This window comes from Elephas maximus, chromosome 10 (genome assembly GCF_024166365.1).
Source record: "Elephas maximus indicus isolate mEleMax1 chromosome 10, mEleMax1 primary haplotype, whole genome shotgun sequence".
In the NCBI taxonomy this organism is placed as follows: Eukaryota; Metazoa; Chordata; class Mammalia; order Proboscidea; family Elephantidae; genus Elephas; species Elephas maximus.
The window spans coordinates 31,176,166-31,195,022 of NC_064828.1; the positions used below are offsets into that span (position 1 = coordinate 31,176,166).

At 43.6% G+C, this 18,857-nt stretch overlaps 1 protein-coding gene across 6 annotated transcripts in view; it reads right to left on the reverse strand.

Annotated features, from left to right (window-relative positions):
- LOC126084010 (ribonuclease pancreatic-like) overlaps positions 1–18,395 on the reverse strand; it is a 159,058-nt gene extending 140,663 nt beyond the window's left edge. For 4 of the 6 annotated variants that reach the window (XR_007518905.1, XM_049898143.1, XM_049898144.1 and 1 more), the window contains exons 1-2: positions 18,351–18,395; positions 17,140–17,576 (exon numbers count right to left, since the gene is read on the reverse strand). Coding sequence is in view for 4 of the 6 variants with exons in the window: in XM_049898143.1 (XP_049754100.1) it covers positions 17,140–17,551 (412 nt within the window). In the remaining 2 variants the exon portion in view is untranslated. Of the gene's footprint in view, positions 1–16,124; positions 17,577–18,350 lie in introns of those variants that run through there. The other 2 variants (XM_049898141.1, XR_007518906.1) reach the window with 2 other exon arrangements.
- Between the last annotated feature and the right edge of the window lie 462 nt (positions 18,396–18,857).

Genomic DNA, 18,857 nt, shown 5'->3' on the forward strand with positions numbered 1-18,857 from the left:
TTTTGGGAAGCCAAAGGGTGGACTATTATGCATTGAATTGTGTACCCCAAAAATATGTGTTGTAAATCCTAACCCCTATACCTGTTGTGAGACTCTCATTTGAAAATGGCTTTCTTTGATATGTTAAAAAGACAGTATCAATGTAACATGTATCTTAAATCAATCTATTTTGAGATGTAAAAGAGTAGACTAAACAAGGAAGCAGAGACAGGGAAAGATAGATGCCATGGCACATGAAGATCACCAAAGAACAAAGGAACATAAGCCGTAAAGAGACAAGGACCTTCCCCAGAGCCAACAGAGTGATGAAGACTTCTCCTAGAGCTGCTGCCCTGAATTTGGACTTCTAGCCTCCTAAACTGTGAGAAAATAAATTTCTGTTTGTTAAAGCCACCCACCTGTGGTATTCCTGTTATAGCAGTACTAGAAAACTAAGGCAATATATACCACAGGTTATGTTTCTAGAGAATCCTGACTAAGACAATGAAGACACTGAGATTCAGAAAGGAATTTACCCAAAGAACAAAACTGGTAAAGGGTAGACCCATGATTTGAAACCTAATCAGAATGATTTAAAAACTCAAATATTTTTCTGGTTTACAACAAAAAAATCCCAAGGGAAAGAAGCTTCTCACACAAACTCTGGAACAGAGATATTGAGCAGGATAACAAATGACAGTTTTAACACAGATGGAGAAATTTTTTCCCCTTCTGCGGTTGTGTTTTAAAACACCCTCTTAACGACAGTTCATGACAGTTGATGAAATACCATTAGTCCCTATCTCAGCACAGGTTGTTGCTCAAGGTGCCAAGTAAATAAGTTCTGTCTAGTATTACTAAGGCTGTGGCTTGAGCTAGTAACTCTTTTAATCAGAGGAACTCACCATGAGAGAACCCCAGAGTGTTCATTCCCAAGGACATAGGGTGGAGAGTGTCCTCTTTTATTTTTGGTTATTATTAACTGAAATCCATACTTTATTCAGATTTCCTTACTTTTTACCTAATTTACTTTTTCTGTTCCAGGGTTCCAAAAAGGACATCACATAACATTTTGTTGTCACATCTTCTTAGGTTCCGCTTGGCTGTGATAGTTTCTGAACTTTCGTTGTTTTTGATGACTTTAGTAGATTTGAGGGGTACTGGTCTGGCATTTTGTAGAATGTAATTGTTATATTTTTAAATCAAATTCTTCTTCAATAGTGATATTAATTGTTAGGCCCAGGAATTCAGAATTTATCCTGAGGTTAAGGGGGAATAGTTGACTCTTGTGGTGAGAAGATATGCAGTAGGAATAACAAGAGCATCTTCTTGGAAATGTGTTTTTTGCATGCATTCTCAACAGGAGCAATATTGGTTCTTGTGGTCTTTCAAAGCTCAACCTATTGGACAAAATCTTATTCCGCAATATTTCAATTCAAGGGAGAGGCGTAGAATTTGAAAAAAGTATCTAAAATGGCTCCTTAGGGGAGGCAATAAAGAAAAAAATGTTGAGAGACATTTACTTAGTAGAAAGAGGAGAAACAACAGTAACTAGGCTGCATGTGATCTTGGTCAGTCTTTAGAAACTTTTCATCCACATTTATGCTATAGATGCTTGTATACCATCATGGACTGACTTGTGTCCCCCAAAAATATGTGTCAATTTGGTTAGGCCATGATTCCCAGTATTGAGTGGTTGTCTTCCATTTTGCGATTAATATAATTTTCTTATATGCTGTAAATCCTAACCTCTGCTTGTGGTTAATGAGACAAGATTGAGTTATGTTGAAGAGGATTAGGCTGGGATGTAACACCCTTGCTCAGGTCACACCCTTGATTCAAGGTAAAGGGAGTTTCCCTGGGGTGTGGCCTACACCACCCTTTATCTTACAAGATATAAAAGGATAGGGAGGCCAGCAGAGAGTAGGGGACCTCATACCACCAAGAAAGCAGTGCCGGGAATAGAGTGTGTCCCTTGGACCCGGGGTTCCTGTGCCGAGAAGCTCCTTCCTGGGGGAAGCTTGATGACAAGGACCTTCCTCCAGAGACGACAGCAACAGAAAGCCTTCCCCTAGAGCTGTCACCCTGAATTTGGACTTCTAGACTATGAGAGATTAAATTTCTCTTTGTTAAATGCATCCACTTGTAGTATTTCTGTTTCGGTAACTAGATGACTAAGACGCATATACATGTTTCCAATTAGAATGCAAGGTACTTGGAGGACTAGATTATGTCTAATTCATTTTTGTATTGGAAGCACATAAAAACATGCATTTCCCATGAGAATTATGCAATAAAAGCTTGTTACTTGTATGAAATATAGTGAATTCTAGGCAGGAGGTATGATGAGAGACATCTCTGTTACAGCCTCTTGTCCAGGTCAATGTGTTTGTGTGTGACTTAAATGAGGACATTGATGGCATACTGACTGTATCATCACATAACAGGAATCCAGAAGGATGGTGAAATGTGGGTATTGGAATACATTTTAAGAAAATGAAGTGCTGTAATGGTAAAAATTTTAGCACACCCCCAAGGAACTCATTAATTACAAATGGAAACATAAAAATTTATAGTGGAGAAACCTAACAGACATCACCTTAACCGAGTAGTTGAAGTTTAACAGCTCCAGTAAGGAAACAGACATCAGGTGCCTCTTGATATGATGCACTGAGAAGGATACTGCGTTGTTTCTGTGGCATTCTTGCTAAAAATGCATAACCTAAAATCTAATCAGGAGGAAAAACAATCCAGGCAAATCCAAATTGAGGAATATTCCACAAAGTAACAGGCCAATACTCATCAATAGTATCAAGATCATGAAAGACACAGAAAGACTGAAGAATTTTTCCAGATTAAAGGAGACTAAAGAGACATGACTAAATGGCTTGTGTGATTCTGAACGGCTACTGGACCAGAAAACAAAAAAAATTTTTTTTCTGTTGTTATACAGAGGAAAAAAAAAACAAACCCAGTGCCGTCAAGTTGATTCCAACTCATAGCGACCCTATAAGACAGAGTAGAACTGCCCCATAGAGTTTCCAAGGAGCGCCTAGGGGATTTGAACTGCCTACCCTTTGGTTAGCAGCCATAGCACTTAACCACTACACCACCAGGGTTTTCTCTGCTGTTATAAAGGATGTTAATGAAACAACTGCCAATATTTAAATATGGTCTATAGATTAGATAACAATTTTGTTTCAATGCAAATTGAAATAGGTGTATTATAGCTAAGTGTATGTGTTATATGGCACCTGGCCAGCCCCATTGCTATACGTGTTCCTGGCAGCGGGGGAATGAGGTCCCTCACCTGCAGCATGAGAGGGGTGCAAGCAGAACACCAGCCTTGTGTTGGCTGCAGGGAGTGATCCACTGGCCATGGGATGAGCAACACCACTATCTGCCATCGAAGCTGACCTTGTTCTGTTCCTTGTCTATGTGAGTAAAGTGTTGTTCCATCCAATGTCTGTATGTAAATTGTGCTTTTGTTCATGATCCTGGACCTTGGACCTTGGCTTGCCAGTTTGGCACTGTGAGTTGTCATAGCAAGCAGAGTCAGCAATACACACACTCTCTCTCTCTCACACACACACACACACACAATAATAAAGCAAATGTGGAAACCTAGAGAATCTGAATGAAGGATACATGGGAATTTTTTGTACAATTTTTGCAAGTGTTCTGTGTATGTGAAATTATGCCAAAATAAACAACTAAAAAGGCAATTTCAGTACATTCATATTCTACCTATGCAAGATGCTTAGCTTTGCAGATACTCAGTTGCCTTATGTACTAAGCTCAGGAAGTTATACCTGCTTGCATTGATCTAAAAAACCTACCGAGCTCTATTTTGTTTGCTACGCTGCAAGCCACCAGAGATACAAAGGTAAACAAGAACTGGTTTCTGCCCTTTGCCTTCCCACTCAGCTGAGTGAGAAAGACACACAAGAAAACCAGATTTTGCAATACAAGGTGATTAGTGTTACTTCTCAGGGTGATTTCAACACCTAAATAAAATAAAATAAATATAAACATGCATATAAACAAGGCTTAATAAAATTTCTGTGACTGAATAAAGTTAGTTCCCTCTGTGTTGCCAGTGAATTATTAAAAACTTTTTTTTCTTCCTCTAAAACAAGGCCTCCTCAAAGAGCCCATCTATTGGCTCCCTCCCAATTTCCTGTCTTTCATCCTGGGACAGTAACTGGCCACAACAGTCCTTCAGTAGATATTTATTGAATACTGGGGTTGCAATTGTTGCTTTTTGCCCTTCAAGAGGGATTAGAACAGTTCCGTGCCCTGGATGCTGACTGGATGCCAATGTACCACAACAATTCCTGCCCTGGCTTCAAGCAGAGAGCTGAATGACAACACTGGGGATCCTGGTGTGGCAGGTATGCAGCCAGGGTGTAGGGCTGGGGAGTCAGCCAGAGTCATTTGAAAAGAGGGAGGAGGAGAAGCTCAGGCTTTTTAACCAGTAATTGCAGGCCCCTTCTGCCTGAGTTTGATCTACTTTGCCTTTGACAAAACTGCAGTGGTGACTAACCAAACCAGTTGCCGTTGAGGTGATTCCGACTCATGGTGACTCCGTGTGTTACAGGGTAGAACTGCTCCATAGATTTTTCTTGGCTGTAATTCTAACGGAAGCAAATGCTAGGCTTTTCTTCCAGGGTACCGTTGGGTGGGTTAGAACTGCCAACTTATAGGTTAGTAGTTGAGTGCAGACCATTGGCATCACCTAAGGAAACACTTTGTGGTGACTAAGGGCATGTAATAAGTTCCTCCTAAAGAATGTTTTCCTCTTAACTAGAAAAATGGAGTTCTCCACATTTATTTATGACCAATTCTAGTTTTGCTGTTGGCCCAACTCAGGGCAACTGTAAAAGACCTTCATACATATAGAGGAACGCCCCACCCCTCAACACTGCCTCCTGAGCATGGGAGAGGTGGAAGCACATTTTTAGAAGTTTTGTTGAACTATAATTGACACAGAATAAAATACACATTTCAAGTGCCCTAACTTGATCATCTCTACTTCAGCATCCTGATGGCCTCTGCTGTCTTCAAATCCATCCTTTTCAGATTTATACTTGGCCTTTACTCTGATTCTGTACTCACTTCTTTGACCATGTTCATGAAACCATGCTCAGGCCTCTGCCTGATCTTCTATGCTGTCTAGATTTCTGATTCTGCCCTCTCTTGAGGTGACACAGCACACACTCCTCCAGCTTCTGTTCTAATGTTCATGGCCTCTTTCATGTACAGCCCTCAGGAAAACTAAGATCATATGTTGGCACATCGAATTATAAACACTGGTGTTATGGATCGAATTGTGTCCTCCAAAAATAGGTGTTATAAATCCTAACCCCTATACCTGTGGTGGAGCCCTAGTGGGGCAGTGGTTTAAGCACTTGGCTGCTAACCGAAAGGTAGGCATTTGGAACCCACCAGCAGCTCCATGGGAGAGAGATGTAGCAGTCTGCTTCTGTAAAGACTACAGGCTTAGAAACCCTATGGGGCAGTTCCACTCTGTCCTATACGGTCACTACGAGTTGGAATCAACTCCTTGGCAGTGGGTTTGTACCTGTGGTTACAATCTCATTTGGGAATGGGTTTTCTTTGTTATGTTAATGAGGCTGTATCAGTGTAGGGTATGCCTTAAATCAAGCTATAAAAGAGCAGATTAAGCAAGGATTGCACGAGCAGAGATGGGAGAAGATAGATGCCAAGGCACATTATAGCCAAGGACTAGAAGATGACAAGGACCTTCCTCCAGAGCTATCAGAGAGAGAAAAAGTCTTCCTCTATAGCCATCACCCTGAATTTGGACTTCTAAGTGGTGAGAAAATAAAGTGCTAATGGTTAAAGTCACTTTCTCATGGTATATCTGTTATAGCAGTACTAGATAACTAAGATCACGTGACACTGTAGAGAGACATGGTTAATACTGCTCCCTTTAGCTGCAATCTTGATTTGATACTTGCAAGTGACTCCCCTGGTTTTCTCCACAAGAACCTCTGCAGGGAGGCAGAGCCAATTTCCTCAGCCCTGTTTATACTTTCTGAAGTCCTTCATCCTTCCCAGGTGTCTCAGGGAGGGCAGACGCCCAGGTGTCCACTCAGACCCTCCTTTTCTTTCTACAATCTCCCAGTCCCCACCACTGTGGCATCCAATGAGATCAGACCTCCACAGGGAAGCACAAAAGTGTAGCTACAGACCCAGAATTCAGCCAAAATCTGCTCTTCAGCTTCAGCCTTAGCCTTTGAAACCAAGAGCTTAAGCCACAGGGCAATGTAGCTGCTGATTCATAACTCTGGACCAGCTTCTGTAAGGCCAGAAAGGGCAAGAGCTGTAGCTCTGTGCTAGTTGTTGACTCACAGTAGAATTGCCCCATAGGGTTTCCAAGGCTATAATCTATACGGAAGCAGACTGCCACATCTTTCTCCCCTGAAGCTGCTGGTGGGTTTGAACCACCGACCTTTTCTTTAACAGCCAAGCCCTTAACCATTGCGTCATGAGGGCTCCTTTCTGCCAATAAAGCAGAAGACATTTTCCCTGCTCTTCCTTTTCTGCCCCTCCACTCTATGCATCTAACCCCATCCTCAGACAGAACCATTAGAGACCCTTAGCGTTCCTCAGGGTGTCTCTACTATGCAGCCAGAGGGCCCCAGAAACAAGCTTGTGCTCAGTCACAGGCACATTTTATTAATGGCTCAATATAGCCATTAATACTGGGAATGTGAGGTACCAGCCACCTTCAATAAATCTAGGACTAAAATTTCCCCCCATTTTTCATCTGCTTTCTTGACTTCTGATGGTTTTTCTGTTCTAGTGTGCAGCGCGATGGATAGCTTTCATATGAGCTTTCTCAAAATGGCTTGTGACTCTTGCGCAAGCGATTCCGTGGGACTGTGTGAATAGGGTAACTGTGGCCCACCAAGGGGATTGGTCAGTTTTCCATTCCACTGGGCTTAAAATGAGCCATCGCAGCAGCAGGAAAGAGAGAAGCCCACCATCACCAAGGAAGGAGAGCCAAGAGTAGAGCGTGTTCTCTGGACCTAGGATCCCTGCACTGAGAAGCTTCAGGAACCAGGAGACTGAGAAAGAGAGGAAGAGCTTTGGCCTTGGTTTGCTTGGTGAGAACGGGTGGCAAAGAAACCTGCAAAAGAGATCTGCCAGGAGCGAGAAAGGTGAGTGCCCTTGGGCCGAAGCTTACTGGCAGAGTAGGGTGTATTTGGGCACTTAATGGGCACGGATAAAAGAGCTTTGTAACATTTGCCTGAGCAAGGCAGAGTCCGGAGGCCAGAGCGAGGCGTGCCCTGTAGGCACAGCTGAGAAGAGCCTGTCCTGATGGAAGAACTATATCCTGAACCTGAATTGTAACTTGTTGCTTCCCTAATAAATCCCATAATCCTGAGTATTATCTGAAAGTTTTATGTAGCCATTGAAATGAATGATCGAACCCAGCAGAGAAGTAGAGTGTCACGGGAGGGATGGTTGGTGTCAGAATTAGTAAAGATGATGGACAGAGGAAGCATATCTGATCTTTGCCTCATAGAAACAGCCTTGGGCTGTTGATTCACCTTCCCCCTTGTGAAGTAAGCTGAGGTCAGATGCCATCCCCTCACCGTTTTTTCACAACTGCCAATATTTGATCTCTTTCTAACTTGAAGATTATGCTTCTTAAAAGCCCTGGAGAAAATCAGACACAATTAACAGTAGGATAAAATGTATAAGCTATTTTTTCTATCCTTTATTTTGCTATGACACATTTTCATAATTCCTTGGTTTTTATCTTATTCCATTTTACCCATCCTACCACTAGGAGGGAAAGACAGAGTAACCACATATGGTCCAAGACTCTTGAACTAAAGTTTGGGCATGAAGGAAGGTTAGTAATACAATGTGGGACAGCTGGATATTTACAAAAGACTTCTCTTGTTTATACTTGCTGATGAATTGACTCTGACTCATGGTGTCTTTATGGATAGCAAAATGAAACATTGCCTGGTCCTGTGTCATCTTCCTGATCATTAGTTCTCTTGAAATCTCAAAAATAGCAGAGGGAAAAACACTCATCTAGACCAGTCTGTAATGACAGTGGCAACAATGGTAAACTTTAAAATGATGAACTGAACTGTTTATTGCAGGGAATTGTGGGAGATTCACCTCAATGATACTTACAGGGCACCTGGAGCACTGATTCGCCTTCATTTCCTGATCCCAGGAAACTGGATCCACACCTTTCTTCCCTTTTCATTGAGATTGCCATAATTCTACTCTGAACGCCATAAAAAAAGTGGTCCTGATCAGTTTGTTTCCATTCCTGCAATGAAGAAGTAAAGGATGGAGGCTTCCCTTCTACTTTCACGAACACCAAACTCCAATGCACTACTCCAAGACGTACGATGGGACAATGAGTGATTTTGGGATCTACGAGGTGAGGGGTGGCACATACAGCATTGATTTAATAACTGAGAAGACTCCATTCAAGAGATATGGAAGAATTAGTTAGAGCATATAATGAGAAGGTACATAAGAGGTACAATGACCCAAGCAATAGTGTGGGCCATCCAAACACATAAGTCTCTGTAATTTCCAGTTGGCTACTTTTCTCAGGTGAGGATACAGCAGATAAAGTTAGCCTGTAACCTACTCTTATGACAAGAATCTTTAGTGTCTACCAGTAGTCTTGGGGATTTTATAGACAATAACTAGATAAAGAAATGCTTCATTGAGGGAAAAATTAATGGTCTTACATCTCCCAGTGTCTTCATTGACAGAAGGAATCACAAGGGTACTTGGAGGCTGTAAGGACAGCCTAGTCCCTCCTTATCCATGGTTCCATATTCTCCGGTTTCAGTTACCCACCATCAACTGTGGTCTGAAAATATTAAATGAAAATTCCAGAAATAAACAATTCATAACTTTTAAATTGCATGCAGTTCTGAATAGTGTGATGAATCTTGCAGTGTCCCTCTCCCTCCCACCAAGGAGGTGAAACATCCCTTAATCCAGTATCCACGCTGTATACACTAACAGCCCATCAGTCACTTAGTAGCCATGTTGGTTATCAGACCGAATGTCCTTGTGGGCTTGTGTTCAAGTAACGCTTATTTTACTTCATAATCATTCTATTTTCTTCTTAGTTATAATTGTTAATCTCTTACTGTCTCTAACTTATAATTAAACTTTATCATAGATATGTAAGTACAGAAAAAAATATTGTATATGTAGGGTTGCTATGCGTTGGAATTGACGGCAATGGGTTTTTTTGTTTTTGGTTGATGTAAGGTTCAGTATTATATGTGTCTTCAGGCATCCACTGGAGGTCTTGGAAGTATCCCCTGCAGATAAGAGTGGACTATTATAATTGTCCAGTGATGCTTGTGGGAGGGCAAGAGGAAGTCTGAGGGAGCTGTGGAAGAGAGGCTACCAAACATGCTGGCCTGACGCAGCACCTAGCCCTTCACCTACAGTACACATCTGTTTCCAAAGAAACTAAGGAAATTTCTGACCCACTCCTGCATTCTCTCCTTGCTGGCCTGTTCTTGCCTCCACATCAGCTTCTCCCCTCTGTGGGCTCTAAGCCAAGGTAAAAATCCCATGGGGTCTCAGAGGCAAGGAAGCAGAAGAAGGCCTGGTGGAGGCTAGTTGCCAGCTTTGCTTCTCAGAGGCTGCCTAAAGTTTCAAGAGGAAAATCTGCCCTAGAAGTGTGTTTGAAGTCTGATAGGATGAACCAGATCTCCGAATATGCTTTTGTGTTGAGAGAATATATCTGAGCTAAATCAGATCTCAGAGACATGACTTTTTTAGGGGTGCCCACCCACACATAGCCAGAAACTTCATCCCACTGCCTAACAACGCTAAACAGGGTGAAAACTTGTCGAGACAGTCATAAATGTAAAGGGACTTTGGGATGACCAAGCCTATCGCCCTGGTTTTATAGGTTAGGAAGCTGGGGTCCAGAGAGAAAAAAAGATTTACTTTAGTGAGCTAATAGGAGGGCTACGACTAAACAAGGGTGCCTTGGTCCAGTTATCCACCCCGATGCATACTCAGGGAAGGAGGAAAGAGAAGAAGGAAACTGATCCTGAGTGTAGGTGATCCCCAGGCTGTAGCAAGAAGAAACCATAGAAAGAATGACAAAGGGAGTGATGAACTTTAAAGAAGTCACCATGCTCACTAGTAAAACTTGCCCCATGATTCTCTGTCCATTCAGATTAGCAACTTTTTTTTTTTTAATTGTTAGTTAAGAAGATAGTAAGGGAGTAGGAAGGACAGGTAAGCATGGAAGGAAGAAGCTGAGAAGGCCTCTTCCTACCTACACTTACTGCGAGCCACATAGCCCATGCAGAATCATTGAACGATGTACAGAAGTACTGTGCAATTTGTTCCCCTAGAAAGTTGCTCCTGGGAAACAGATTTGAGATACTGCCAGGTATGTGTCACTGGCTAGTTGCAGACAGGTACACTTTCTTTTTTTCCCTCTATTAGGACCTCCATCATGAGTCATCACGCATGGAGGGCTGTCCCACATTCATGATGATCCGCTAAAGCAGTGTTGAAGTCGGCTTCCCCAGAGATGCCGACCATGAGCCACTTTAGTGTTCCCGTTTGCTCTGTGAGGTCTGGATCAGACTAAGCAGGCAAGAGTGGAGACTGGGAACAGCCTTTCATTTCCTAATTAGAACAGTCAAAGTAAAGTGCAAATCCTGACTGAAGCAGCACATAGAAAGAGCCGGATGTGATTATCAGTTACCCTGTTAATTGAGGAGTTCATTTCAGTTGTAGATGACTGATCGGTTTTGATGTGGGATAATGCTTGGCTGGGGGACTATTGGCTACCAGAGTTGAAGGAATAATTCACAGTAGAGAGGAGGAGGGAAGGAGGAGGGATGAGAACAGTGAGGAGAGAAGAAGCATGAGACTATAATTTTATCAGTACACTTAAAGCTGCTAGCGGTGAGAAGGAGCTGGGATGCGGAGATGTGTTTACATGTCCGTTGAGAATGCATAATTCTTGAAGCTCATTTGCTTTGAGGATTCTTGAAAGTTAATACTATCCTTGTGTGATGGTTAAGATTATGTGTCAACTTAGCTGGACCATGATTCTCAGTGTTTTGGCAGTTACATAATGTTGTGATCACTTCCATGTTGAGATTTGATGTGTGATCACCCCCGTGATGGGATCTGCTGTGAATAGCCAATCAGCTGAAATGGAGTTTCCTTGGCCATGTGGACTGCATTGAATATAAGTGGACATTCTGGCAAGGCTCGGGCACTTTTTGCTCACGCTGGATCCACTGGCTGGCTCCTGTTCACCTGACCTCTGGTTCTTGGGACTGGAACTAGCAGCTTACCTTTGGTCTTGCCTGCTGATCTGGGGTCTATCAGTCTTCACAGCCTGTAAGAACCCTGCTCTCTAGCCTGCTGATCTTGAGTTCGCCAGCCCCTGTGTCTATGTGAATGAGGAGAAGTCTCTATCCTGACCCAGCCTTGGGACGTTCTAGCCTCTACAACCACATGGGCCATTGCCTTGATATAAATCTCCCTCTGAATATATGCATTTATATACTTTACTGGTTTCACTTCTCTAGAGAACCCAGCCTAAGACACCTTCTTAGAAGAACTACTGGATACAGTCATTTCTGTCTTCACATATATAACCATCTTTATGGATTGAATTGTGTCCCCTAAAAATATGTATTGAAATCTTGGGTCCTACACCTGTAAGTGGAATCCTTGGGTTCAAATGATTAATATGTTCAACAGCTAACTGAAAGGTTGGAGGGTCAAGTTCACCCAGAGGTACCTCAGAAGAAATGCCTGGTGATCTATTTCTGAAAAAACAGCCATTGAAAGCCTTATGGAGCAGTTTTATTCTGATATGCATAGGGGCACCATGAGTGGGAATCCACTTGACTGCAGCTGGTTTTTTTATTCCTCTAAATACATTCCTGTTTGGAAAAAGCGTTTTGTTATATTAGATAACTCCTGAGTATAAAAAAAAAAAAAAACCGAACTCGTTGCCACTGAGTTGATTTTGACTCAGACTGACCCTGTAGGACACAGTAGAACAGCCCCATAGAGTTTCCAAGGAGCAGCTTGTGGACTAAAACTGCAGAACTTTTGGTTAGTATCCAAATGCTTAACTTCGGCTCCACCAGGGCACCCCCCTGAGTAGGGTGGATTCTTTTTCTTCCCCATAGGCTTTAGAATTACTTTTCTTTTTTTCAATTTTGCTTTTGATGAAGGTTTACAGAACAAATTAGTTTCTCATTGCCATGGATTGAATTGTGTCTCCCCCAAAATATGTGAATCAATTTGGCTAGGCCAGGATTCCCAGTACTGTGTGATTGTGCACCATTTTGTCATCTGATGTGATTTTCCTGTGTGTTGTAAATCTTCCCTGTATGATGTTAATGAGGTGGGATAGGTGGCAGTTATGTTAATGAGGCAGGACTTCATCTATAAGATTGGATTGTGTCTTGAGACATCTTCTCTTGGGATATAAAGGGGAGAAGCAAGCAGAGAGACAGGGGGACCTCATACCACCAAGAAAGGAGTGCCAGGAGCAGACCATGTCCTTTGGACACAGGGTTCCTGTGCAGAGGAGCTCCTAGTCCAGGGGAAGATTGATGACAAGGATCAGAGCTGACAGAGAAAGCCTTCACCTGGAGCTGACACCCTGAATCTGGACTTCTAGCCTACTAGACTGTGAGAGAATAAACTTCTGTCTGTTGAAGCCATCCACTTGTTGTATTTTTGTTACAGCAGAACTGGACCACTAAGAAACTCATTGGCCACCAACCCAGCTATGTGTTCACACTCTCCCCTTCTTGACCTTGGGTTCCCCACTTCTATTCGTCCAGCTTTCCTGCCACCTCCTGCCTTCTTGGCCTTGCCCCTGACTGGTGCCCATTGAGTCTTGTATACCTGGTTGAGCTAAGTGTACATTGTGTTTTAAGGGCCTGCCTAACCTTTGGCTGAAAAGTGAGCCTCATGAGTGACTTTGGTACAGAGTAAAAGGGTGTCCAGGGGCCATACTCTTATGGTTTCTCCAGTCTCTGTCAGACCAGTAAGTTTGGTCTTTTTTCTGTGACTTTGAATTTTGCTCTATATTTTCTCCACCTCTGTCCGGGAACCTCTATTGTGATCCCTGTCAGAGCAGTCAGTGATGGTAGCTAGGCATCATCTAGTGGTGCTGGAATTGGGGTGGATTCTAAATCTTAACACTTGTGAGTTATAAAAAGAGCAGAATGGATACAGAGACACATGAGGTATGACTGATGTCATGCGAGGGTTGACACAAGGCAAGGGATGCAAAGGATCCAAGGAATACCCGGGGCCATCAACAAGGAAGGAATTGACTTGGTCAAGCGCCTATTTGGACTTTTAGCCTCCAGAACTGTGAGAAAATAAGTTTCTGTTTTTTAAAGCCATCTACATGTGGTATTTCTGTTACAGTAACCCACCACAGTAGCACTTGGTAATTAATTCACCATCTTAACAGTTTAGCTCCTGAGGGTTAATGTAACCCTAATAGTCCACATGTTTTCTGTTTTTCAAAATGGGCCATTAAGAGCTTGACACAACTAATGCCGTGATGAACCTGCCTGCCTTCTCCTTTCCATGTGTCTTTGTTAAGGACTTTATTTTGTTCTGCCTGGGCACTTGTAACTTACTACCCCTACATGAAGATTAGAGTCCAGATGTCTGGCATGTGTATCTTTAGTCTGATAAAGAGTCTCTTGTAAATATCTTATAATGAATAACTCATCTGGTCATGCTATCTCCAGGCTATGTGCCAAAAAGTCACTTCTAACACTTGTAACAGCCATATATAATTTCTAATGTAAAAGTACCTTTCGGGACTCCATAAAGACAGCCTGCATTGCTGTCGCACTTTCTGTTCGTGCCACCTCCTAAATAAACTTTCTCTCTCTTTCTGACTTAGATTACCTTTCTTTGGCCTGACTGCTCCAGGGCACAGACCCAAAGAGGGCAACAGTTAAGATTCATCTGCACAGACTCTTCTCCTACAAAGCTTTTATTTGTGGGTGGCAATACTCTCCCAACATTTGCTCCAAGGAACAAGACCTCTCATTTGCCCCCAGATGGCTGTCTCTCCTTGATTGTACCTGATCCTCTCCAATACAAGGCTTAGTCTTTCCTCTCCATGTTTCCTCCTATTTAAGGCACTTTCCCTTCCCACGGGCTCCCTGGCTGTGTACAGCCTGCACCTGGACTATCCATATTCACCTGTCACCTTATTCCCAAGATAGAGGTCCAGCTGTCCCACACCTGGGAACTATTTTATGTAGTGTTCACTTGGCACTAAGCCCCCTCCCCCCAAAAAATAAAAATTTCCGTGGAGTCGATTCCAACTCATAGCAACCGTATAGGACAGAGTAGAACTGCCCCATAGTTTCCAAGGGGCGGCTGGTGGATTTGAACTGCCAAGCTTTCGGCTAGCAGCTGTAGCTGGAGGGAAAGTTAGGAGCTTTGGGTCTGGGGACAATGTCGAGGTGAACACAAGAAAAATTTGACTAAAGAAGACTTAACTGAGAACTTAAGGTTTCCTTTTTACTTCATCATCCTCACTTCCTGGTAGGGAATGAGATTTCCATTACCACAGAAATGCAAGGATTTCTGGGCACTCTATCATCCCTAAGCCTCCTTCCTCAGTTGGAAGCCCCCAGACTAAGGGTTCACTTTACAAAAGGAAATCACCCTCCACCCTTGAGTTGATTCTGACTCATAGTGACCCTATAGGGCAAAGTACAACTGCCCCATGAAGTTTCCAAGGTTATAATCTTTTATAGAAAGAAGCCTCAGTGGCATAATGGTTAAGCATTTGGCTGCTAACTGAAAGGCCGGTGTTTTAAACCCACCAGTCACTGCAGGAGAAAGATGCAGCAGTCTGCTTCTGAAAACATTCACAGCCTTGGAACCCTAACTACGGAGCAGTTCTATTCTGTTCTCCTATAGTGTCGCTCTGAGTAGGAACTCGACTGGACAGCAATGGGTTTGGGTTTTTTGTTTGAATCTTCATGGAGATTATCACATTTTTCTCCTGCAGAGTGGCTGGTGGATTGGAAACACCAACCTTTCAGATAGCAACCGAGCACTTAACCGCTGCACCACCAGGGCTTGTAATGACAGAGCTGATCAAACTGGCTAGAAGTAGGGCCTTTCTTTAGTTTTAGGACCTTGTCTAGAGCCAGAAGCAACTATGAACAAGGGGTCAGATGAAAAGATTATGTGATGACTGAAGCCCTACGTCTAGTCCTTTAAACAGTTTTAATGAAGGGTAGCCAAAAACTGAGCCACAGGCCAAGTATTCTGAGAACCTCTGAGATAGAGAGTACCAAAGAGCTCAGGGAGAGAGCCATGGATCCACAGAACTTGATGGAGGTAGACTGGGGCATTTTCCTATCAGACTTAGACTCTCTGGTAGCAGAAAGAACAATGACTGGGAATTCAGGAAAAGTGGATTCTAGTCTCAGGTGTGCAATTCACTAGCAGTGGGCCGTGAGCAAATTTCAACATTTCTGAGTAAGGTGAGGGTTCAGGGATGGCAAACATATGGCACACACACTCCTTCCCTTCTTGTGCCTTCAGTAGAGGCTACTGTTCAATCACATCACTACTTAGAATTTTTTTTCTGCGACATTCTAAGCAGCCCTGTCAATTAATTAGTTGACACACAAGCTGAAACCTACTTGCTGTCTCGTAATTCTCTAACATTTCTTCTAGCTCTAAAATGTATGGTTCCAACTTTCCATGTACTAGAGCCAATATGCCCATTTTTCTGATTCAGTAATAGCTTATTTAAAAAGAGGAACATAATTTTATAGGCTCTACCTCCCCACCCTGAGACTGGCAGGGTCTTCCTGAAGTCATGCTATCCTTCCCTCCGTGCCAGAGTCTTGGCCATGACCCCCTTTTATCGAAAACATCCACACTGAACAGCGTTATGCTTGAAATCAAGGAATCCAAAAGAGATGGAATTCTTTCAGGTCACTAAAAACTAAGAGGAAGAAGTGTAGGCATTTAATTATTCCATTCACTACTGCCCTAAGCAAGGGGTGCAGTGGGAAACTCTCACCTTCATTGCTAACTGAGCGGTAAGGATTAGCATGAATCCAATCCCCCAAATGTGGTAATGGGTCTAATACTCGCCATCCCACTTCCCCATCCTCATCACCAGTAGCTCAAATAGCACACTTCCTCTCCAATGTTAGCCACCCAGAGCTGGGTCAGAAGTCACGAGTTAAAAGGACATCAACTCAAACCAGCTGCCCATGCAACATTTCTTGGACTCTAGCCATTCAGAGCTAGGTATGACACTAAAGGTTAGAAGGACACCATCTTTCAGATTGCCAAATAGGCAGACACCAGCCTCTCCTGGCTCTCATCATCCCTGTGGGTTTGTTAATTTGCTAGAACTAATCTTAGAACCTTTAGGAGAGTATACCATTCTTATGGCTACAACTTTATTACAACCAAAAAGGATACAAACAAAAGGACAAATAGGGTGAGGTCTGGGAGGGGTCAGAGTGAAGCTTCCATTTCCCAAAGAGGGATGCACATCCCCTCCCAAGCATGGTCACCAACCAGGAAGCTCCATTTGAGCCTTAGGGCTCAGGGCTCTTATCACCTTCATCCCATGGCCAGGATAGATTACATAATGCCTGAACAGCATCAGGCTCCTACGTTGACCCCTCTTGTGCTGGTCAGCCCCCCATTCATTAGCCTCAGGTATTAGTATGGCTCAAAAGAACAGAAAACGAAGGCCAAAATGCTTTTTGCAAAGTGATCCCACACCTCACATATGTTCACAGATTTAGTTAATTTTATACTTCTTGCCCTTGCAGGAAAGCAATTACAGAAACACTGCCTGGGTAGGGACAGCTTCAGGATTCCATGTGGTTGCAACTATATTATATAAAGAGAAGCGGTGAAGATGTAAATATAATCCCCAAATCCCCGCCCCTAACGGCCAAAACCACTGAGGGGCAAGACCCAGACCCATATGTGTGTTGTGACCTAGATGTCACAGTCATGAGGTGGTGAGGGTATGTGTGCTCTGGCCTAAGGAGGAGACCTCCACTGAACCATCAAAGTGGACAGGCACATACGGTTTCCCCTTACAGGCCACGATGATATGTCTCATCTTGTTGCTGGTCCGGTACGCACAGTTGGGGTACTTGGAGCTGCCCGTCAGGCGGCAGTCTGTGATAGGAATGCTTGAGTTGCTCTGGTGGCAGTTGGGCTGCCCATTCTTGCAGGTGATGTTCTTCTGGAGGCAGATGGCCTGGACATCTACCAGGGGATTGTGCACAAATGTGTTCACTGACTTGCAATATCCCTTTGTCATATTACGGCGCCTCATCATTAGGTTGCAGTAGCTGGAGCTGTTGCTAGGGTTGCTGTCTGAATCCATGTGCTGCCGCTGGAACTTCCTGGCTGGGGATTCCTTGCCCAGGGAAGGCTGGGCCCACCCCAGCACCAGCAACATCAGGGCTAGCAGAGGGAGCAGGACAAAGGACTTCTCCAGAGCCATGGTTGTCTCACTCACCTGGGGGAGCCTGCCCAAGAAAGGCAGAGAGATGGAAAAACATCCTCTTAGAAAGAACGCCAGCTCCCTCTTGTGGGTTCCCTGGTTTATAGTCTCCCTTTTAGGTCAGCCAGATAGAAGCCCCTCTTCCTGATTTTCCAAGTAAAGAGACACTTACATATACTCCCCTTCAGGAGCATTTTAATCTCACTAAATAGAGAAAGAGCTCCTGGATGGTACAAATGGTAAAGTACCTAAGTACAAAAGTTGGTGGTTTGAACCTGACCTAAGCCTGGCACTGCTTCACAGTACTAACAAAAATTTAAGAAGCGACATAAAATCCTGGCAGTCCTGTCTGGATCCTATAGTTTCTTTGCTCTAAAATATATTTGAAAAATAAACATTTGTACCTAGTGCTCAACTGGCTCATTAGAAAATCATTTTGAATAAACCATGAGCCCAGTCGTATCCCTGAGGTCCACCAGGATGTTTAGGATCATGGTTGACGGAGCCTTCTTGCCCTACAACACAAGGGAACCTCAACCCAGTACCTGATACAGGCACTGAAAAAGCGGTTCCACGGCATTCTAAAGAGATATGCTCCCTTTCCTAACTTGGAGGCTCCCCCTTCTCCAGTCCATAGGTTCTCTGGAGCCTTAATTTTCCACTCCCCACTCCAACTCTTCCCCTGAGCGATGATTACCTGGCCCAAGCTTTCTCTTTGATAGCCTTACCCGCCTTTGCCTCCCTCCTCTCCGACCATTGAGCAGAAGCACATTCTGAGGATATCTTTGGGGCAGCTTACCTTGGTCTCCAGGAGAGAGCAGATGGAGTTTCTGCTATCACTTGTCCCCAGGATGTGAACCTTATACAAATTGCAAAGGGTCTTGGCTTCCAAGAAGGGAGGGGTGGGAGGAGCCTGTTGGGATCAGTCCATACAGAAGCAAGGACTGAGGGAAGAAGGGTGGGGAACCACTCAAGCCACCCCCATCTCAGTGTTGCTGGGGAAAGCATGTCTTTGCTTCTAGAAGTCTTTCTTACCTTGTGAGCCTCATCTCTCTACTGATTCCCTAGGAACAGTGGAGAAAGTCACTAGGGCTGCTGGCACCCAGTCTTCACGAATCATAGCAAAACCTTTGTTATCACTTAGGGGCTAATTTTCACCAAGAACCCCTTGGAGCTTAACAAGGGCACTGATTTAAGAAATTATATTGAAGTCATTATTCCCTGTCCTTAAGGTGTGTGTTTGAGTATAGAGAATGTGACCAAGTTGGAGCTGGGCTCAGAAGGGCTCACAAGGACACATCAACTG